Source organism: Esox lucius, chromosome 21, assembly GCF_011004845.1.
Source record: "Esox lucius isolate fEsoLuc1 chromosome 21, fEsoLuc1.pri, whole genome shotgun sequence".
NCBI classification, from domain to species: domain Eukaryota; kingdom Metazoa; phylum Chordata; class Actinopteri; order Esociformes; family Esocidae; genus Esox; species Esox lucius.
In genome coordinates this window covers 16,145,447-16,168,708 of record NC_047589.1, presented here as the reverse complement: position 1 = coordinate 16,168,708, position 23,262 = coordinate 16,145,447, and the positions used below count along the sequence as shown (strand labels likewise).

At 42.5% G+C, this 23,262-nt stretch overlaps 1 protein-coding gene across 4 annotated transcripts; it reads right to left on the bottom strand.

Annotated features, from left to right (window-relative positions):
• Window positions 1–8,366: 8,366 nt before the first annotated feature.
• On the bottom strand, window positions 8,367–21,730 carry snx16 (sorting nexin 16). 4 transcript variants are annotated; one of them, XM_010885650.4, is made up of 8 exons: window positions 21,527–21,730; window positions 19,701–20,201; window positions 18,252–18,338; window positions 16,778–16,926; window positions 14,223–14,292; window positions 13,316–13,452; window positions 12,798–12,923; window positions 8,367–11,106 (listed from the first exon to the last, which is right to left on the bottom strand). In XM_010885650.4, exons 2-8 carry the CDS (start codon window positions 20,121–20,123, stop codon window positions 10,998–11,000), a joined length of 1,101 nt encoding a protein of 366 aa, XP_010883952.2. In that variant the 5' UTR covers window positions 20,124–20,201; window positions 21,527–21,730; the 3' UTR covers window positions 8,367–10,997. The 4 variants fall into 4 exon arrangements, with proteins under 4 accessions (XP_010883952.2, XP_019897125.2, XP_010883950.2 ...); XM_020041566.2 differs by having other exon boundaries at window positions 8,367–11,109; window positions 19,701–20,282; window positions 21,527–21,729; XM_010885648.3 differs by having other exon boundaries at window positions 8,367–11,109; window positions 21,527–21,729.
• Window positions 21,731–23,262: the final 1,532 nt, after the last annotated feature.

Below are 23,262 nucleotides of genomic sequence, written 5' to 3'. Positions count from 1 at the left end.
TACCTGAAGTTTTAGATAATATGTAGTGATGTGAGACACATCCTATCACATATCTAGTGCAACTAGGGGGGTCTGAGAGTTATATGGAACACTTTCTTTCCCTTCTTCAAAACCTTTCTTCTTTTCATTAAGTTTTATTCTAGGAAAACTAATCTGAGTATGTTTTTAGGTGGGGTATGTTTTTTTTTTTCTTGTTTTTTTTACAAAGCTTGAATCTGGAATTGGTTAGTGCCCTTTCTTTGACCTGGAATACATGAATAAACCTTGTCTATAATGTTTGACTAATGAGTTGGTAAATTCAAATGTATTTAAATTAGATTATAAAAAATGTATTTCAATGCAAGGAAAATATCCTATGGACTGCAACACATTATACCTACCTGACAAAACACATGAGAAAATCTATAACCACCATCAGAAATTGGTACTCCAGAACATCTGGAAATCTCCTGCCAAAGGAACATAATGTTATGCTATATCACATAATTTTAAACAGATTGACATTTGCTTCGTGACCATCCACAGAGTTTGACACTGAGTGTCTATAAATGTTAAGTGAGAGCTGCCTAGGGCATGCGGCCAAAACGTTACAATTCCCTCAAGTCTTAATAAAGGATTCCAGGCCTGTAATCTAAACTCAGGCAGAAAGCTAAGATATCACAGACAGGGATTACCATGAATTTTAAAGTAGCTCGTACTTCTGTCTTTCATTTTACAGTAGGTAGCAAGTAACACAACAGTGTGGTCAAATAGAAGGGCTCACACCCGGTAGCCAGTATATTGGGTCCATCCATCCAGTACCAGTCCATTTAATTGATTATATGCAGTGAACATAAAAGGTATCGGGACAGTGACAATTACTTTTTTGAGCTCTATATGGGAATCTCTTAAACCAGTAACAGACTCCAAATGCAAATACAAAGCCTAGAATCAAGGCTGGACATTGACATCTCTGTGCATACACTACCAAAAAAACTACCTAATCAGAAACAGGTGTGAAGCCAATTGTCTGAGTACTTGTTTGTGCCTTGAAATGTGGGCAATGTTAAAAAATAAAGCACAGCTAGTTCAGCCAGGGAACCCGAGAGGGCATTGGCTCAGCGATGCAACTGCTAACACCGAGATCGCACCTATCACAGTGTCAATATTATTTTTATAATATGGCGGTCTATTTAAGTCTGTCTGGGTACTCTCTTGTCTTAGCATGCGGTTGCTAATATGAGCTCCTTCAAATGATTTGCCTTATCACAAATTACTCTGATGTCATGGGCAGACGTTTCCAGTACTGATTGTGCTGCTTAGCAAATGTTCAATTGTTTAACCATCACACACAGGCAAACACACAGCTCTGTACATTTTCGTTTTTGTCATTAATGTTAAACAAAACTATATTTTACTTAAACTACCCTCAAAACCATTATCTTATGAGTTTTATCAATGCCATAATGCAGGGGTTTTCAAATCTGGCTCTCAAAGCCAATTCCTCTAAATGTTTTCATTGCAACCCACTAATCAGTGAGTCCAATTAATGATGAAGTATAACAGAAAACCAGCAGGCTACAGCCTGCGTGCTTTAAAAAGAAATTCACAGCAAACACTTTCACCCCGTTCAGCTAAACTGTCATAATGCCTTGGTAGCAGCCTAACCATTTTTTATATTCTTCTTTTTATCAACTGTTTTGTTTTAGATAAAGTTGTATTGCATGTGTCTGTATTGAGACACACATTTGTAGACTGAGTAACAATGTTTTGTTTTACATATTCATATGGACATAGAATCAGCTTTTGTGTCTCACTTGGCTGCCTGGTCCTGATATTTTGAAAATTTGAGGAGTTGCCTGAAGTGTAACAGGAATAGGAGATGTGATTACTATGTTGATCTTGTGCGTTATGTTTTTTGTTGCCCAGAGTTTCTGAAGTATCACCTGAAAATGTGTCACACAAAATAGAAGAGGCTATACGACTGAGGCTTTTGCCCATCATGCCCTCTACAAGATCGCCAGCAGACTGCTTCATCATCATCTGCTATTGTCGGACATAGGTTCAATAATACAAGATTTTTGGTAGGTAGTATCTGTCGTTGCTCAGATGAATGCCAATGAAAATGTTCACCAGGTGTGTGACATCATTAAGAAAACCAAGCCTGCCAGCCTAAGCTGCAATCTGAATGCCATACAAATCTTCGAATGAGGAACTCACAATAAAACAGGAGTGGAATGAGTACAAACAAAAGTCTACTTTTGTAGTAATACTGTTACTTCAATTACATTTTACTGAAGTAAAAACATAACTATTGGTGTAAATAAAAGGACAGCTCATTTTGAAGTACTGAAGAGTAAAGATTAATATTTTAAAATAAAAAAACAGAGCTTGATGATTAGCTAATTCCATCCATGTTGTTCTGGTTGGTTGGACAATGTTTTTGGACAACAATTTCCAGATGGTGCCCAAATGAGATCAGGACTTTATTTGGGCCAATGCAGCAAATTCACATTTTGTTGAATCACTCTAGTACTGCTTTGGTACTACATGAAATTCTTACAGAAATGACAGTGCAAAGAAACAACAAGCCTAAATAACACCAGTGTTAAAGTACTCAGAACCTTTATTCAGTATTTTGTAGAAGCACTTTGGCAGCAATCACTCTTCTTGGGTATGCCTCTAACAGCTTTACACACCTGGACTTGGGGAGTTTCTCACATTCTTACTTTCAGATCCTCTTAAGCTCTGTCAGATTGGAAGGGGAGTCAGTGAACTGCAATCTTCAGTTCTCCCCACAGATGTTCAATGGGGATCAAGTCTGGGCTTTGGCTGAGCCACTCAAAGAAATCTGCAGACTTCCCTGAAGCCCCTCCAGCATTGTCTTGGTTGTGTGCTTTGTTGTCGCACTAAAGGATGAAGCTTTGCCCCAGTCTGAGTCTGAGAGTGGTTGCGTGCATTAGCCAATTAATGAGCCGTATCTTCTTTCCTCAAATTATGTAATGCTTGGCATTGAGTCCAGATATGATTTTGGTCTCATCAGACCAGAGAGGCCTCCATCAAGCCACAACCATGAAGACCTGACTGATGGAGTGCTGCTGAAAAGGTTGTCCTTCAGGGATATCAATCTGTCCAGTTAGGAAGCATAAGCGACTGTGAATCAATGTCACACATTTTTAGGTTGCACAGGTAGTCCAGCTCCTCCAGGATGGCACATCCATATGTGACATCGCAAGAAGGTTTGCTGTGTCTCCCAGTGCAGTCTCAAGAGCATGGAGGAGATACCAGGAGACGGGCCGTTACACGAGGAGAGTTGGACAGGGCTGTAGAAGGGCATCAACACAGCAGCAGGACCAGTATCTGCTCCTTTGTGCAAGGAGGATCAGGAGGAACACTGCCAGAGCCCTACAAAATGACCTCCAGCGGGCTACTGGTATGAATGTTTCTGACCAAACTGTCAGAAACAAACTCCATGAGGGGGGCATGAGGGCCCGACGTCCTCTAGTGGGACCTGTGCTCACAGCCCAGCACCATGCAGATGGGTGTTGACTGGCATTCGCCAGAGAACACCAGAATTGGCAGGTCCGCCACTGGCGCCCGGTCTCTTCACAGATGGGAGCGGGGTCACACTAAGCACATTTAACAGACATGACAGAGTCTGAGATGCCATGGTGAACATTATGCTGGCTTCAACATCATCCAGATTGACCGGTTTGGCGGTGGGTGAGTGATGGTCTGGGGAGGCATATCCTTGGTCGTACAGACCTCCACGTGCTAACCAATGGTACCCTGTCTGCTATTAGGTACCGGAATGACTTTCCAGGAGCTCACTGATGCCCTGATCCAGGTCTGGGAGAAGATCCCCCAGGACACCATCCGCCATCTCATCAGGAGCCTGCCCAGATGTTGTCGGGAGCGCATACGGCATGTGGGGGCCACAGACACTACTGAGTCTACATTATGAGTTGCCGTCAAGTTGGAACAGCCTGTGATTTCAATTGTTTACTTTGATTTGTTTCGGTGTGAGTTTGAATCCAGCACTCAAATCAGTTGGTGATTTTGGCTTGCATTGACCGTTGTTACGTCATTTGGTTCTCAACGAATTACACAATGTACAGTAAAGATTTGGATCTTTAATATATTTCCTTCATCAGGACCCGATGTGTGATTTAAGTGTTCCCTTCATTTCTTTGAGCAGTTTATTTAGTTTCACCACATGGCCAGCTCTAGCAGGAGTCTTGTTAGTTCCAAACTTCTTCCATTTAAATGATGGAGCCCACTGTGGCCCTGGGAACATTTTATAACCTTCCCCAGACATATGCCACAATCTCCAAGGCCTATGAAGGGTTCCTTAGACCTCATGGCCTGGTTTGTGCTCTGACATGTCCCGTGAAGTGTATGATCTTATATAGACAGTTGTGTGCCATTTTCTAAATCAGAAAGAAGAGGTGGAGAAAGTAAAGGATTCTGAATACTTTCTGAAGGCAATGTGTAGATATTATTCTCCCATGTATTTGAACACATTAATTGAGGCGCAGGGAGCTGAATGACTAGCGTGTGTCTGTTCTCTGATGTTCAGGGTAATGTGAAGGGAAAGCACTCCTGCAATATTCTTTGCATTTACAAGCAGTTATCTTGCCTTCTGTATGCTAGTAATTTAACAGGTATGTTACCTAATAACTAAACACAACTAACAACGGTCTCTTGAACAACTGAACCAAGGCAATAGGGTTCTAAAAAAGGTTTCTGAAAGATGCACTTTTGGGAGTGTCCACTAAATGTTGTCAAACAGGGCAAAATGTGTTCTAAACGACACCAAACGTGCCCGTACAATTATCCCACAACAGGGGAACCAATATAAATCCTGAATAATTAGGATATTAACTAAACAAAAACAGAAGAAAACTAATATGGAAAAACAAACATTATGCTTTTCACCAGTGGCGTCTTGGGGGCCTGAGTTTCCGAGGCTTCAGCCCCGGGTCTTTTGATCCATTTCCAAAAATGAAGATGAAGATGTCTGCTTGTTTTGTGAGTCCACCCCCGCACAGCCCTAGTCTGGGCTAAGCCTCCAGTGTCTTGTAATCCTAGAATTGCGCCTGTTTTTCACTATCTCATTAAATAGCAAAAGAACAACTGAAGCTGTTGCTCTGTACATCTCAGATTCCAACTAAACTGCTTTGCCAGCATTTCATATATATCAGCTTTCTCAACCCATGTGAAACACATTACTCCAAACAGTGTCAACACTGGTCAGGTTGCCTTGAGGTGTACTAATAAGTATTCAGATGCACCGCACATCAGCTAAGATGGATATATGATACCTGACCTTTTCCATACTGTCCTGCCTGCAACCACTGACTCAGACAAACGTGAAGTCTAGGGACGGCAGTGACATTCGGGTTGGTTATCAGCTTCACAGAAATACGTCTCTTGAGTGTAATTGGGCGTAGTTAACAAAGTAAATCGCACAAACTGAGATCGCCAAAAGGAGCTGAACCATTATCGACGCCAAAACAACATGAGCAATGGCATGTTGGAAGCAGATCGGAACGCAAAAAAAATGACATGGTCGAGAATGCAAACCAGGTTATTCTAGTTAGAACTTTTACTCATTATAGGCGATAGCGTGAGAACAAGAGTAATTTAAAGAAAGGAAAACTTTCCCATGACTGCTTTCAGCGTCCCTACCAACAGGGAGGAACCCAAAACGGACAGTTTAGCTGAACGGGGTGAAAGTGTTTGCTGTGATTTTTTTTTTTTTTAAAGCACATCGATGTGGGAAGGGCAGAACCATTATTATATTACTTGAAGGAGGGGCTTCCATCTGGGCTCCAGAGACCTAATTTGCTTTTTTGCGGCTATGATTGTAGAATGTGTTCAGATGGTGCATGCGGTGAACGTGCGTGTCCTTGTACATGTCGTACCAGAGAGACTTATGGAAAGAGAATTGCTGCCTCTCTGCAGCTGTGTTGATGCGTTCCCTATCCTACAACTGCGGGATCTTCGACAAACATAATGATGGAGCTGATGTCGTGCAGATACATGCAGTCATGGGTGAACAGGGAGTAAAGCAGCGGGCTGAGGACACACCACTGGGGGGGTCACCTGTGCTAAGAGCCAGCATTGAGGTGTTTTTGCCAATCCTCACAGCCTGAGATCTGCCTGTCAGAAAGTCCAGTCATGCTGCACAGGGTGGTGCCTGAAACTTCTGTGACCGCTGTGATGGTTTTTCAAGAGAACGATAGAGTTGAATGGGGAACGAGTCAATGAAACGCGTTCTCAAAAAGATGTTCCTCTACTCTAGTGATTGAAACTACATCCTCCACGGGTTTCTTATGGCAATTATAGAGAGAAGTCCATCTGATGCTTTCCTGGTGATCTTAAGTACTAACAGTAACTCAATGTAAACACTCCTGTGATGGAGTACATATTATGTACTGTACACTCCCCTCCCTCCCTGTATTTGGTCAAATAAGCCTTGAAGTCAGTTACTATGTGAAACTTGTAAATCTGTAGACTGGCTGGATGCATTTGCTATTAATTTTGTATCTGATTATGTAGTGCTATTGTTACTAAACTGTAAAAATAAAAATCTTTGCAAATGACATTAAAAGCTGAAATACTGTTTTGATGCTTCACATGGAACATTTGAACTGAAATAAAGAATGCTGGAGAGAAAAGTACAAATATAAGATTAACTTCGCAAATACATATGGGTGGAGGGGGACTATTGAAGATGATTTGGTTAGACGTTTCTGAGTAACAAAGGTTCTACTTCTTAGAAACACAACTGGAAAGGACTCTACTTACCCTTGGTCACCCTCACTAGGTGAATGCCCGGAAAACGAGCCTATACAAAACACAATTATCTGGTGGTCAGGTTTTTCAAAGATTATGCACCTGGATTCACCATTAAAGTTCATGTTTTTTATGATCGAAATATATAAATAAATACCATAGGAAATCGGAAACAGATAACGGGTCCTGAAGAAAAATATGCTGCTGTCGCCCTCTGCTGCCCTTTTCTGCTATTAAGAATAAACCGCTATGTACATTCATGAAATCAAAACCCCTCTTGCTATTTCGATTTGGTTTTGAGTTTAAGACAGACTTTGTTCGGTCAATGCCATGAGGTTGAATAGCTTTAGTTACTGTTGTAGCATCACCATGGTATGGTTTGCTTGTCACCAGTAATGACTGAGGAGTTTTGAGGATCAAAGAAATATCAAAAGAGCCAAAGTAGAAGTTTAGGAGGAAATCCCCCAAAATGGTCAGAAAGACATGTTTCAGTCTGCTGAAACATGTCTGCTGACACTAGGATGACATTTACCCTACAATAAGGTCAAATCTACACAGGATGCTTAAAATGTAAGCATCTAGTAAGTTCCCAAATAGCAACATTATAGTTCTGATATCTGCTTGAAAAGCTGTAGCAAGACTGGTAAGTTATCTAGCCTTGATCCCCTACACTTATTCGTGTTGAGCCTAAGTATACTCTATACATTTCAGACATCACATTTTAATTTTATTTGCAACAGTGTAGAATTATTTTCAATAGGAATTCTTTTAAGGTTTTTGTGTCAATCTGCAGTTAAAAGTCAGGATTTCAGAGGTCACTCCTGCCAAGCTCTTCTGCTTCTCATCACATTGCTTGCTCAATTGAAAAATTCGCTGAACCATTCATAGTGATAGTTATAGGACAGCAAATGGTCCCAGTGTGGATGTAGCCAAAGATTTTTAGTATGAAGTTTAGTATGAAGACACAACCATCATTATTGGAGTCAGTATTTTGGGCAATACCAGATTAGAATGGTCCTTGGATAAAAATTGATGTCAGGGACAGGTCTTTGATTAGGACAGTCGATGGCATTGCTACTGAAGGAATCTGACATTTTAATGTAGTCAAATGGGTGGGACTTCTGTCTTCACTGACTCATCCCTCCTGATGACCTGGTTGGTCATGTGAACACAACTTTAACAATTACAGTGACCTTCAACATAGAGATGGCACTTCCAATGCTGTAACAGATGTTATAAAATGGTACATACATGAGACTTCTTTCCATCTCTATGAAACCAACACACTTTGAGTTCTTCTAGAGCTAACCACCACGTTTTAGATTTCAGGCGCCCGAAGTGTCACATGAACTCACAGATGGGCGACTTGGCAAGGCAACTCTTTACGCCATCCCCTCCCCTTAAAGTTGGCACTGAGTCTTGGCAACATCCTCCGATGAACTGCAGTCATAGTTGGTATGCCATGACCAGCATCACAAACTGATCGCAAATCATACCGCTGTCCCAGTTCATTTTAGGTGGGCGAAACACTACTATTATAATGTAGTTTAAAAATGAATGCTGATTGGTAGAAATCCATGGTATAATTGGGGTTTAGGTGGGGATTTTTTTATTTATTTTGAAAACATCACACATGAAAGGACTGTGGCTGCATACAGTTTTTCTTCTGAACAAAAACCGGTTGGCTGAATGTGTTAAGGTCAGCCACAGTACGCGTAGGTTCACAACCCACATGCCATTTTCTCACATACCAGATACATTTGTATAAAAATAATAAAACAGAAAAGCATTTAAAAAGAGACAGGAACACTAAATTGCAGGTTTTAGAACAAATCAGAGAAAATGTTTAACTTACAAGAATTTATGGAGGTTTGATAATGTCTAACCAACATTCTAATAATTTTGTAGCATAAAGGTGTATCAATGGTGCATAGAACTTAGAACAGTCCTTTAAAACCATTTCCATTGCCAAAACAATAGTGAACAGTTTTATTTTCACATTTCATACTAGTATCTATGGAGATAAAAGTGAACTAAAGAAATATCGTAAGCAAGAGGGACTCAAGGCACACATTTGTTTTAAGAGAATACACCAGTGTGATTTGATCATTGAGCAAATGTTCAACAACAAAGTATGGAAAACTATGCTGCATGTATTAGAAGACCACAGAGAATAGACAACACATTTCCCATTAACGGCATCTGTGATTGAACGGGCAATTCATTTTGAAGTAGTCAATAATCTTTCACACAATTGACTGATCCCTCCTGATGACAATTCAGGATGTGCTCAGGGGGAATCAGCCAAGGTAGTCCGGAGGCCTAAATGTTAAGTATGTTAAAATGGTGAACCCCTGAATCACACTGCTCATGTTAAAACAGCCATTTGGCCACTAGAAGCTCATTATTTCTGTGGAAAAGACTGAGAAGGCACACTGCTTTGAACTCACCATAATAAAATGGAGGCTCCGCTAGCCTATTTAACATAATCCCATGCCATATATAAAGTGCATCATACAGCCACTGCTGGCCATGTCCCAAACATAAACTCTGCAAGAGAGCAAGGAGCTAAAGCTATGTCTATGAAAGCTCTTTGCACATATTAAGAAACAAAACATCAACATATGACATTTAGTGAAATGTTGTACATTTTAGTAATACACTAAAATGTGACTAAGTATATCTTTTGAGGACGTTTGTCTACATCCAACAACAACTAGTGTTCATAGTATGGCTTACAATGATCAAGTATGACATTTTGTCTACACACATTCACAGAAACAAAGTGAAATTCACAAGTGGAAACCATAGAATATAATGTCATCGCAGTTATAGGCATGGAATATCCACACTTACCAGGCAGTGATGAGGTAAGCGTTAAAAGAGAATCATTCTAAGCGGGCCAGGGTCATTCAGCTTAACAACAACAGCCTACGTTTCCATATGTTTATCAATCAGTGGATACATTGTTCACCTCACTAAAGTTATTTTTATTAAAACAATCTTACTGTATTACAAACCTGCCCTTTTAAAGGTGAGTAGCAGAGCAACCTACAGATATGCCTTGATATGACCGCAATGACTGGTTTCAACAGTAACAAATCTTCTGGTCACATATTGACGGCAAAACATATCTTAATGTAGAAATTAGGTTAACAATATTGCCCATTAAATAGTGGTTTCATATAATGTGGGATGCACATGATGAAAACATAGCACTTTAGTGAAACGTACTTTAAAACCAGAGGTGTCCGGACGCCCAGGGTGTCCTTTCATCCGAGCCTGAAGACTTGACATGTCAAGGTTGACGGTTTCTGACCCCCTCAGAGATGATCGAGTAGTGCAAGCAATGCATGACATCAAAAAGCTTCAAATGAACCCCCCCCCAACCAATGAGGCTGAACAAAGCGGGTCATGATCAACTGTCACCTGACAAAATGACCCACAAACGCATGACTTGTGTAACTGATGTATTACTCGTGGTCCACGTCTGTGGAGATACAGGAGGGCAGTGCAAGCAATGAGCAAAAGGACCACTCTAGTGGACACCATACAAGACGCAGGTGTTCGACCAGGTATACGAACGCCAACATAACAGTCTTGGTCTTTGTAAGAAGACGTTTGTCCGTACCAACACGGCGACCTGCAGAACTCCCCTTTCCCAGTCTTTCTGCGCGCAGCTCATCCCAAGCCGCTGTCCTGAGTCGTCTTCTGTAGCCACACCTGATAATGAGCCCACATGGCGGCGCTGTGATGCTGGGGTGGTTCCACTCCCCCGTGGATTGTCATAGGGTTCATCGGGTTGAACGACAATGTCATCCAAGTGGCTTCAAGGTCGGAGGTGGACACTCCCCTCCATGGGTTTTCGGTCTTAAAGCCATGGTTTCGACCGGGCCCTTATGGGGATACAGGCGCTTGTTCAAACACCCTCTCTTTGGCTATAAGAGCACAACCAGCACGTTGTATGAACAAGGTGCAGAAGCAGCAGACCCCAGAACACTAATGAACTACAGTACTAGATACAGTTGAAGTTTAATTGCATGTGTGTGTGCGTGCACTGATCCTATGTGGTCGGGCTACACAGTCTGAGGTGGACTACCGTCTTCAGGCATCCATTGGGACACTAGTTTAGTCTAAGGACTCTTCTCACCGTAAAAAAAGAAAAAATGAAATAAGTGAATGAAGAAGTGGGGAGAGAGGAGCATATAGCGGATGGATCAGTGCTGCAGCTGAGCGTCGCAGTCCTGGGTGACCTGGATGACCGGCGTAGAGCTGGCCGGAGCACACCAACAGCCTGACAGACGGACACCCGGGTCGGGTTCACACCTACTGAAGAGAGAGGCTGTTAGTGGATGATTGAACACAGCCCCTGACGATCACCTGTGAACCAGCTATGAAGGCCCTGGCAGGACACAGCCTGTGAACTGGGTTTGGTGCTGCCATCTGGAGGAGGGAGCGTGGAAGTGCACCTTGAAGTGTTTGGCACTAACATTCCTAACGGATAGGTAGACAAACCACGCCACCGTACCAAGAACGGTACCACGGCACGAAGAACGGTGTGGAACTGGTCAGGGATAAAGATGGACCGGTTTCTCCACAGGGATGTCAGGGAATAGGGAATATGATACTGGACAGCATTATCACACCAAACAAAGGGGCAGAGAGTTGCCTTATACACTTTTCCAGTAAAAACACTAACAGAGGCCCAAACTACACAGCGACAGAACGTGCAGAAGAAATGGAGATAAAAAGAACCAGGGTAAAACGTGGGCGTGGAAGCATTTGGGAGGAAAGGACTACACATATATAATAAATACAAGTGTCATTTATTCATCTGGAGGGAATATACAGATAGGGTTGTGAAATCACATAACATGGAGGAACAGGCGGTTCAAGAGTCATTAGACAAAAACGACCCTGTCATTGCCAACCATGCATCTAGTATTTCCTCATTGCCTGGACTTGCAATGACCTATCCATTTTATGACAAAACCATTCTGACTGTCTTTGTGGTTCAAGGCCCATTCCTTCCTCATTTTTACTATATGTTAACTCAATTAAATAAAATGTCCAGGCTGGTCTGGGATCAAGATCTCTCCAATCCTATTAGTGTAGGCGTAGGGGGTGCCCCACCTGATGTCATTCCTCTTAAAACCCCGAAACGTAGCCGTTTTGCAATCCTTAAAGGGGACATTAGTAATATTGTTTACTGTACTGCCAGCCTAGATAGCCAGAAGACAGACGCAGGGAAAGATTCAAGTTCATGTCTAAAATATTTAATATCTACAAAATGTAGTTATTCCCCTTGTCAGTCAAGGTCGCTCTATCAGATTGCAATGACCCCTCACGCACACACCCCCCCATCCCCCCCAGTATTCAATTCAGAACCCCTTTAAGGCTTTGGCATTCATCACTGGACAATGTACAGCTTCATGTGCTTGATGTGATGGAGGATTGCTACTCTGCACTCTGTCCTGCATCCCTAGCTAGCGACTATCCCTGCGCCCAAAGCATTAGGAAAATTAAGTCACGAGACTCAGGGGGTTGTTATATTCACCGAGGCTTTTAAGTTAATTTGTGGATCTATCCGTAAGTGAATGCGCTTGGGGGAGGGTAGAACAGTAGGACCAATCCTGGTTTAAAGAAACCCTCCAGCTAAAGGGACTTATGGGAGTTTAAACGGAGAGATTGTAACGGCCGTTACTGCAAAAGGACAATGTCTTCTTGCCAATTTTGACAAGCGGAGGAGGCGGCATGATGTTCAGAATCTTCAGAAAGAGGGTTTTCAAAAGATTGCAAGCGGACTGAGGGAAGCTTGAAAATTGTACAAAAAGACCTCTGGATATGTCCCTATTTAAGTCAAAACATCTGTTATGTTAAGCCTGGGACTCCTTCTATACGGTAATGGTTTTGAATAACGTCTTTGAATGAACAGCAGCAATCATGTCAACTGAGCATTGATTTATGCTGGCTAGTGTATATTGTTACAGTGTAGCCTGTTTCTGAGTGTGCCTTACCCGTTCTCCTCTGCTATTACTTCCTGGTCAGTCTCGGCAGTTGACAACTCCACGTCTACCTCTATGCTGCTCTCACTGCCCTGAGCCGACCGATCACATGGACTCTCTGGGGTCAGACACTCCCCACTGTAGAACACACACACACACACAATAAGCTATGCCACACAATAGCATGCTTGCAGTAAACCTGTGAGCTAGTGCATTCGCCACAAAACACAAGGATAGTAGAACAAGGTGATATTGACCTTGCAGGTCAGGGCTAACCGGCAAACGACTACAGTCTAGAAGTCAAAACTATATTTTCCTCCAAGACGCCCATCTGTTTTGCACCGGTATCAGTGCAGAGAACGCAGGACTAACTACACCCTCTGGCCTGGACCAATCAGCCTGGACCAATCTGCCTGGACCAGAGGGTTTCAAAGTAAGGGAGTTAATGTAAAGAAACATCATCTTACTCTGAAACTCCATTGTCTGACCCTTTATAATACATAAAGTGTGTATGTGTGCATGTTCAGTACCTTATGCGTTTCTCCAACAGGTGGATGTGGTGGTCCTTCTCCTCTAGCCTCTTCTTCAGGGAACTGATCTGTCTCTGCTTCTCAAGCAGCTCCTTCTGCAGTCGGTAGTTACTTTCCTCCAGAGTCTCACAGAACGCCTGGTGGGGAAGGTCAAGAGATGGAGACTTCAAACTGCATTGCGTGGCACCTTAGTTCTGGTCAAACAGACTGCAGCTTTTATCCAGTGAAGGGGCTTAAATACTAGGATGTATAGCAGCGCCAATATAGGAAATACCTTGTACGTGCAGCCCTAGAATACAATATTTCAAGCTACATTTAAGAACACAATTTTTTTTTAGGCTTGGGGTTAAAGACAGTTTTAGACTTACATTTTCTTTTCTTTAACAGTACCAAAAAAAAGAACAAAGATAGAGATAAAGAGGGAAGAATAATCAAACAGTTATGCTAATGAAGGTATACACTGGCATTGCATTTGCTGGCACCACAAACCAAATACTGTGAAAGCTATTTAAATGACAGTTATGCTAAGGGATATGTAGGCAACACTGTCACATTACAGAAAGACAACACCAATGCCTGTTCCAAATCACTGCCAGCAATATGGGCCACAAACAAACGCCCCTGTAGAAACTGGTATTAACCGGTCTTGTTTGGGTCTAAATAAACTTAGGTTAGCATGAATCTCGATCTCCTACAGCGTTTTATTGGTGGAGGAAGAATTACAGTGGATGGTCACCCTGTTCACATCAAAAGAGGAAATCTCATCACAGACTGCCTTTATTGAAAACGTGAAATTCTGTTTGTCGAGAAAGCTCCGGGTTGGGGACAACGGGACTTCACAATAGGCTTTATAAAGTCACATGCTAGTGAGAAAAGTCACATGCTAGTGAGAAAAGATGAGTCCTACCCGACTCTCTTCCAGACTGTCAAAGGGGCCTGGTGGATCATCCAGACACAGGAACTCTCTGACTGCTACGCTGTTAAAGACATAAAGACACATGGAAGAAGAGTTACCAACAATTACTTAACTATCCGTACTAAAAACAGAATACTATAGAGTAATGCTACGTACAGTACCAGCCTAAAGTTTGAACACACCTACTCATTCAAGGGCATTTCGTTTTTCCACATTGTAGAATAATAGTGAAGACATCAAAACTTTGAAATAGCACATGTAGCCTCACCATGAGATAGGGTGCAGGTCAGGCAGCTAGCCAGCCATGGCAGATAATATTCAATTTTTGGCAACATCTATATTCACATGTAAAAGTCCAATGACCCTCCCCAAAACACTGTTGAATCCATATAGTTGACTTAGTGGGTTTTGTCCAACATTTCTCTGGACCTGCACATCATTCCTCTCACAGTCTTGTCCTTAGGCATACATATCATGGATCTAACAGTTTACCCTCATAATCCTTGAACTATGTACCACCATCTTATTACGTTACCCGTTACAACTAACTCACTTGCACCACAATGGACATTTAAAAGCCCTAATATAATATCTCAGACAACCCAAAGATTTCTGTCAAGCTTTTCCAGACCCAATGATGATAGAGCAAATAAATAAAAAATAAAAATCAACCAAGCTGGTTCAGACTGTCCTATCTTGAACCCTAATAGTTTATGTTGCATTAGTTTGTGGCGGGGGACAAGGGTCAGTCCTAAACATATGCTCATGTATCCTTTTGAATCCAAAACATGCTTTTGAATCCAAAAAATGCTCTCTATAACTACCCTGGTGTCCTGTCTAACCTTAGAAGGACACAAGCCCATGGACCACGTCTCGGGACTACCTGGCCCCGAAATACTGGTACCTGTCCTAGTCCAAAGTCCTCCTGATTGTGTTGCAGATCATGTTGCTGCCTGGTGATTCATGCTGCCACTGCCCACCTGAGTGTCTCTGTCCTTGTCCACCTGATTATGCAGCGGTCTTGGATTCTATTTGAACACTCTGGACACAAACCACAAGCATTTTTGTTTGTGTCCATCTGAACATGCAAAACATTGATGAGGCCCAAAATAACTTGTACTCGTATCTTCACCCGACACGGCCAGAAAATGATTGGGCAAACATCAGTCTGGTTTATTTCTCTGTTTCTTCCTAATTTAAGACTAGGGAGTTTTTCCCAGCCAATGTGCATCAATTCTGCCGTTGCTTGCTCTTTGGGGTTTCAGGCTGGCTATCTGTAAAAGCACTTTGTGACAACTGCTGATGTAGGGCTTTATAAAATACATTTGGTTGATTGACGAGAATCACCTGTAATGCTTTTCCAACAGTCTGGAAGGAGTTCTCACATATGCTGAGCATATGTTGGCTGCTTTACGTTTACTCTGCAGTCAAACTCATTCCAAACCATCTCAACTGGGTTGAGGTCAGGTGATTGTGGAAGCCAGCTCATTAGACGTAGCGATATCACTCTCCTTCTTGGTCAAATATCCCTTACATAGCCTGGAGGTGTGTTCTGGGTCATTGTCTTGCTGAAGAACATGATTGTCACACAGTGTAAACCAGATGGGATTGAGTATCGCTTCAGAATCCTGTGGTAGCCACGCTTGTTCAGTTTTCCTTAATCTAAATAAATCACAGTCAGTGTCAGCAACAAAGCACCCCCACACCATCACACCTCCTCTTCCATGCTTCACAGTGGTAACCACAAAAGTGAAGATCATCCGTTCACCCACTCAGCGTTTCACAAAGATGCAGGGGTTGGAACCAAAAACCTCAAATTTGGAGTCATCAGACCAAAGGACAGAGTTCCACTGGTCTAATTGAATAAAATAATATACTAAAACTGGTCATTTCTCATGTTTCTTGGCCCAAGCAAGTCTCTTCTTATTGGTGTCCTGCTGTATTACTTTCTTTGCACTAATTCAACCATAAAGGGCTTATTCACAGTCTCCTCTGGACAGCTGACCTACTTTGTACCTAATTAAACATGCAAAAACCATGATTTATCGTGCTTCTGGGGACCCAAACCCTAACCCTCAAAAACCTAATCGAAACCCTGAAACCAACCCCAAACAACAGGGAAATGCTAAATATCACCATAGTGTTACATTTCCCTTTTTGGCAACACACAAAATACTACTGAGTAAGACAGTAAGTATGACAATGTTTTAAGATCTACTGTGTAATGTACGATTCTAACCTTATATACAGTAACTATTATGACAGAATAAATGGCCAGGTACATATGGTCACGGTCAACCAGCAAGTCAATCAGCAGCCAGTAACCACAGAGTGTGAGTGTGTTTACTTTCATTAGCACTGATAACACTACTTACCAATGGTGTGTATGTGTGCGAGGTCGACAGAAAAACGACCACATTGAAAAGGCCTACATTAACATTATTCAGAAGGTCAAAACATCTGTACTGGTAATGGCACAGAAATGTGCGCGCGCACACACACACACACACACACACACACACACACACACACACACACACACACACCAGTTGGCGATGTCTTTGTGCGCCACCAGGTTCTGAAGGAAGGCCTGCAAGCCCAGCTGTCTGTCCTCCAGGAAGTCAGAATTATAGTTGTCTTTGAACCAGCGCTTTGGAGGAAGAGACAGTCTGAACCCTGGGAACATCTCCCTCAGCTGAAACAGACACACAGAGAGACAGTGCACAGGTTGGGCCGAGGAAAACCAACACATCTAATGTCTGTCACAGACACACATGCCCAGAAACACCCAGACACATGTAGTAACGGGTTAGGCATATTGAAGGCAGTAAAAACAGGATCCCATCCAGACAAACCCAACATCACGTTTGTTCTGGGCTGAACGCCAAACAAAACCTGTTTGCTTTATAGAAAAGGGAGGGATGGTTGTTGACCTTTAAAAAAAAAAAAACACCTGTGCAAAACTCTGCCACTTGAAACAGTATTCATCCAACGTAGAATTCCACAAGACATGGAACACCGTTCACCAGACTTCTCAACTACTGAGAGGGGGGAAAAAAGACCACAGGAATGGTGTACCACACCCTCTGGTGCTGGTCTTCCTCCTGTAGTTCTGCTCAGGCCACTGTTTAGTAGCAGAACCTGCTCTTTAATAATAAATCACATTAATCATACAACATCCTTTAAAGGAATGCATTTGCCATGCTAACACCCCATAAGGTACAGTGCAGTACAGTACAACGAAACATCAAGCAAATGAAGCAATAAAACATGTTCCCCGCTCCCCTTTTTTTATGAACTATAAGCTGCCTCCTGACATGTGTAGGTAGACTGTTACAGAGCTGAAGGGCTATAGAATGGCCTAGATAGGAAGAAAAAACAGGTTTCATATGAATCCTTTCAGCAATACAACTTCGATTTTGATGAAATTGCACTTCGACATCCCGTCAGTCAGACTGGTTCGACTAGTTGAGGGCCTGTGGCCGGCTAGGTTAAGTTACCGCTGTTGCTGTTGTTGTTTGGGGAACACAAGCTTTTGCCGAGGGGAACAGAGGGAAATCCCTACCGTAGTGTTCTCTGACACAAAGGTCTGCTCCCACAGCACGGAATTGAACACACCATCTCTACCACAGCTCTGAACATAACACTAAGTCTCTCCCACTATATAACAGTGTCTCTGCCTGCAGGAGAAAATACATCTCACTGTTTCTCCAACACTATTTCCCAGAATACTGAATATAACCAACTGTTTACCTCCTCATACCAAAGTCAGTGGCGTGGACTGTGCAAATGAGAGGAAGCAACTGTTTTTGGAGCTAAAAATCATGCAGTGCATCTCCCCATCCGACTGAATACAACACATTGTCTCACCCCACACTGCTGAATACAACACACCACCTCACCCAGACGGTGTCTTAAGTGAAGTTAAAAAGCTGGATACTCATTTCTAATGCATTAGGCCGACAAGCCCTTCCTCCCACAAGGCTCAGAGCAGTCCCAAAGACAGTGATGAGAACTGACCTTGTCGTTGAGCCTGGAGAAGTCAGCGTATCTTCTAAACACCACCCAACTCTCCTCCTGAGTCTTCCTCACAAGGACCTTATAAACCTGCATCAGGAAGAAGGCAGTCCCGTTAACATCTAACCTTTGTGTCCCCATGATAGCAATTCCCATTCAGTTAGAGCAGGGCCCCGTTCGTGGAGGCCTACATCTCTGAAGGTTCTGCCTCAGTTCAGGCCCAAGGGGGAAATAAAAAAAAATGAATTGGGGTTTATGTTACAGTTCATTTCTATTAAATATTGGCACTTGAGGACAACAGCTCTTAAAATTTTAATGCGCTACAGTAAGCACAATTACAGAGGGGTTAGTAATGTAACACTGTTTTTATAAAAATGTATATATTTTTACATTTGTAAATATGCTTTGAACACAAATGCACATGTAACTTCATTGAGCAAGACTCTACTCTCCATTTCCTTGGCTTCCAATTCCCAGCTATGCTGGTTTAATATCAGTCCATGTCAATGTTACTGTAATGCCTGGGTCACTGTTTCACACTCACTCAGACCTCTAACCAAGCCTTAGAAGATGGAGTTGTAAACACATACATCTGAGCTCTCTGGCTTAAAATAGCACTCCATTCTAGTTTAATCAAATTATGCACATGTATTCAACCTGGATATTTTAATATTCTAGAAACCTATTTTGGCTGTAAGATAAGACCTGCCTAAACGTTAAATCCAGCAAGCAAGTTACGATAGTTTCTGATTCCCTGTAGGTTATTATTTCAACCTTAGTTTTGCACCCCTGATTCTAATAAAAACCCTGACATAATAAATATGTTTTTGATGTGGCCACAACCTGAGGTTTCTACCCAATAGGCTACCAGATCGATCGGCCGACCTCTAGATAGTCAGCCATACTGCAGACTGTGTCTAGTCTATAGTCAGCCCCCTTTCTTTGTTTATGTCGATGAGATTAGAAGCCCTGGTCTGTTCCTGCTTTTGAATCAGCAGGACAAGATTAACGCCAGCCATCCACCCCAAGTGGCAGCACTCTGCCAACCTGACTGCAGAAGGGGAGGGGCGTGTGATCTGCTGAGGTCATTAGGAGAGACTGATGGATGTGTACGGAAACCACTCGCGATTTTTCTAAGTGCTTCTTGGCCAAATTTATTTTTACCAGCGACCTATATCACCTTAATCGTCAACATGTAATCATTGTGTTCTGACTGAAGCCGGGGACTCAGCGGTGACCGACATTAATGAATCAATGTAAAGGCAGCCTAAAAAGCTTGTACTAAAGCAGGGAAATCTAATAACATTTAGAATGATTTCTGTCATCAACATTTAATGGAAAGATATTTCGAACAACTTGCTAAGTCAGAACAACGGTCGAAAATATGGAAGACATAAGTTGGCCACAGGCTTCCTGCTGGTCCTGGCCACACTATGAGTCTTTTTCTCTCACCGTAAACTTTGCCCGCTCCTCCATGACCTCGTAGCCCAACACGGTGGGGGTGATGGGCCGCTCCTCCCACTCTGAGTGCCCCATAGGTGCCGGCGTGGATTCCTTGACGTTCGTCCAGGGGTAGCTGGAGTACTCTACTGAGGGGTCCTGCCCCAGGCCGTTCAGCCTGGCCCGAGTCACTGGACTCTGACACTGGGAGGCTGGAGAGGTGAAGCTGCAGTCTCTCTCTGAGCTCTGCGAACGGGCCCCTCCAATTCTGCCCCCTCTGGACCCCGGGGTTTCATCCCCTGGGCCCCTTGCGGAGGACTCTGAAACACTGTTTAGTGAGGACGTCCTCTGCGGCCCCCGCCTTGGCTTCCCATTGGCCCCGGGAATGGTCCGGTCCATGATGGGGACAGCTACAGGGACGAAGGGTGAGGCCATCTGGCTGGGCGATCAACTGCCCCACTCCAACCTTCTTCACCCACTTCACTCACTAAACTCTTTCTCTCACAGCACAGCCTGGTAGGGTAGCATAGGTTAGCATAGAGGGAGCAGATGTATACAGACAGGGCCATTATTATCTCTCAAGGACTCAGCAAGCTGGAAAGAAAAGAGTTGAAGATACAGAAAATAAAACCTCATACGTAATAATTACTTACAACTATTGCATCTTATCCGCTGATATTTTAATTGATGATCATAAAAAAGCAGTGTAGATTTATCATGTCCGTGAATACAGTAATATTCCCTGAATGAGGTCAACGGTTTTCAACCAAGGGGCAAATAAATAATTCATTAAGTTTGAAGCTATTTATAATTGATACATCTGTGGTTGAGCAAAATGCATTGGAGGGTCTATCAAGGATGAGTAGTGTGCTTGATCAAATTATAACGGTTGCATTTACCTTAACAATGCTTTCCTACAGCCCGGAAATGTATTGATTGCTTAACAATTTGACAAAGCTCCCTGCCAGTCAATGGGTTAGTCCCAAAGAGCAAGTTTTTCTGTGCACTTCTTTTGACCAGAAACCTGATCAAACGTAGCACATTATAAAGGGGATATGTAGGAATTTGGAAAACACTTTGGCTAATGAGAGGACTAGCTGGGCCTGGTAAGGTGAGTTGCTGTGTATCTAGTCTGGTCTTCAATATCTAAAATACAATGCATAAAATAAATGTGATACGTTAAAATCCCATGTGAATTGTATAGCTGCGGCAGAATAGATGTCTTCCTAGTTAGGTCCAACATAAATAACCTAGTAAAAGTACAGTATTTTATTAAATCACAGAAACAATTAACACACCCACACAAATAGATATTGTTCATTTTACATCATAAGAGTTACACATTACAAGCATTTGGGCTATTTACTTTGTTTCAAGAGAGAAATATCAGAACCCATGTTAAGCTGCAAATGTTATTTTGCCTAAATGTGTTGACTAGTGTAATGACTAACTCGTGATTAAGGACGTTAGTGAGTTGTAAACCACCAGTTCTGTTCACAATTCGTCAAAACTAGTAGCGGTAACATTACCTTAACTGCGTCAATGGCTAGTTCATGTACCAATTGAAGTAAAGATTTTATTTGAAAACAGAGTAACCGAGTTTCAGTTTCAATTAGGTAGTCCACTTGCAAATTAAATCTCATATTATCCATGCCGAAACAACATCAAGCATTCTTTTGATTTAGTCAGCGGTCGGTCAGCCAGCTGATCAACCGGCTCTGACTTGGCTGTGCTATCTAGCTAGTTAGCTTGCTAAAACGATACCGCAGATACGACTTATGATTTGTTTAATAGCAAATAAGAATAAAACGGCACAAACGTGTGTTAGGCTTACTCACCGCACCGGTTTTCTTTCGTTGCCCCGTTAGAAGTCGTTTTATTATCAAGGATGTGTACATTTCTCCTTGTTTATGGCGAAAGATACCCAACTTGACATAATCCTGCCCACCACTGACATGCCAGCAGGCGGTGCTGCGTTCAGTTATAGCTCAAACACTCAGTTTTAAAACGGGGAGGGGTCAGTGGTGTAGTAGAGTATTGTGCAATAATGCCCACCTTTTTCTCCCAATGGCCATTGCATTTTGTCCCAATCCCAAATCGGGCGCGAGAAGTACACCCAATATACAGGTGCTGGTCATAAAATTTGAATATCATCAAAAAGTTGATATATTTCAGTAATTCCATTCAAAAAGTGAAACTTGTATATTATATTCATTCATTACACAGAGACTGATATATTTCAAATGTTTATTTCTTTTAATTTTGATGATGATAACTGACAACTAATGAAAATCCCAAATTCAGTATCTCCAAAAATTGGAATATTACTTAAGACCAATACAAAAAAAAGATTTTTAGAAATGTTGGCCAACTGAAAAGTATGAACATGAAAAGTATGAGCATGTACAGCACTTAATACTTAGTTGGGGCTCCTTTTGCCTGAATTACTACAGCAATGCAGCGTGGCATGGAGTCGATCAGTCTGTGGCACTGCTCAGGTGTTATGAGAGCCCAGGTTGCTCTGATAGTGGCCTTCAGCTCTTCTGCATTGTTGGGTCTGGCGTATCGCATCTTCCTCTTCAAAATACCCCATAGATGTTCTATAGGGTTAAGGTCAGGTGAGTTTGCTGGCCAATTAAGAACAGGGATACCATGGTCCTTAAACCAGGTACTGGTAGCTTTGGCACTGTGTGCAGGTACCAAGTCCTGTTGGAAACTGAAATCTGCATCTCCATAAAGTTGATCAGCAGCAGGAAGCATGAAGTGCTCTAAAACTTCCTGGTAGATGGCTGCGTTGACCTTGGACCTCAGAAAACACAGTGGACCAACACCAGCAGATGACATGGCACCCCAAACCATCACTGACTGTGGAAACTTTACACTGGACTTCAAGCAAAGTGGATTCTGTGCCTCTCCTCTCTTCCTCCAGACTGTGGGACCTTGATTTCCAAAGGAAATGCAGAATTGACTTTCATCAGAGAACATAACTCAGCAGCAGTCCTTTATGTCTTTAGCCCAGGTGAGATGCTTCTGATGCTGTGTCTTGTTCAAGAGTGGCTTGAAACAAGGAATTCGACAGCTGAAACCCGTGTCTTGCATACGTCTGTGCGTGGTGGTTCTTGAAGCACTGATTCCAGCTGCAGTCCACTCTTTGTGAATCTCCCCCACATTTTTGAATGTTTTTTTTCCTTCACAATCCTCTCCAGGGTGTGGTTATCCCTATTGCTTGTACTCTTTTTTTTCTACCACATCTTTTCCTTCCCTTCGCCTCTCTGTTAATGTGCTTGGACACAGAGCTCTGTGAACAGCCAGCCTCTTTAGCAATGACCTTTTGTGTCTTGCCCTCCTTGTGCAAGGTATCAATGGTCGTCTTTTGGACAGCTGTCAAGTTTGCAGTCTTCCCCATGATTGCGTTGCCTACAGAACTAGACTGAGAGACCATTTAAAGGCCTTTGCAGGTGTTTTGGGTTAATTAGCTGATTAGAGTGTGGCACCAGGTGTCTTTAATATTGAACCTTTTCACAATATTCTAATTTTCTGAGATACTGAATTTGGGGTTTTCATTAGTTGTCAG

Excerpts from the sequence above, each read along its gene's own strand:
- snx16 (XM_020041566.2), bottom strand. The coding sequence starts at position 20,123 with ATGGCCTCACCCTTCGTCCCTGTAGCTGTCCCCATCATGGACCGGACC. Across the intron at positions 12,924-13,315 it reads CTGTTGGAGAAACGCATAAG|TGGGGAGTGTCTGACCCCAG; the intron begins GTACTGAACATG and ends TGTGTTCTACAG. Across the intron at positions 11,110-12,797 it reads GTAATAGCAGAGGAGAACGG|TAGGTGTGAACCCGACCCGG; the intron begins GTAAGGCACACT and ends CTCTCTCTTCAG.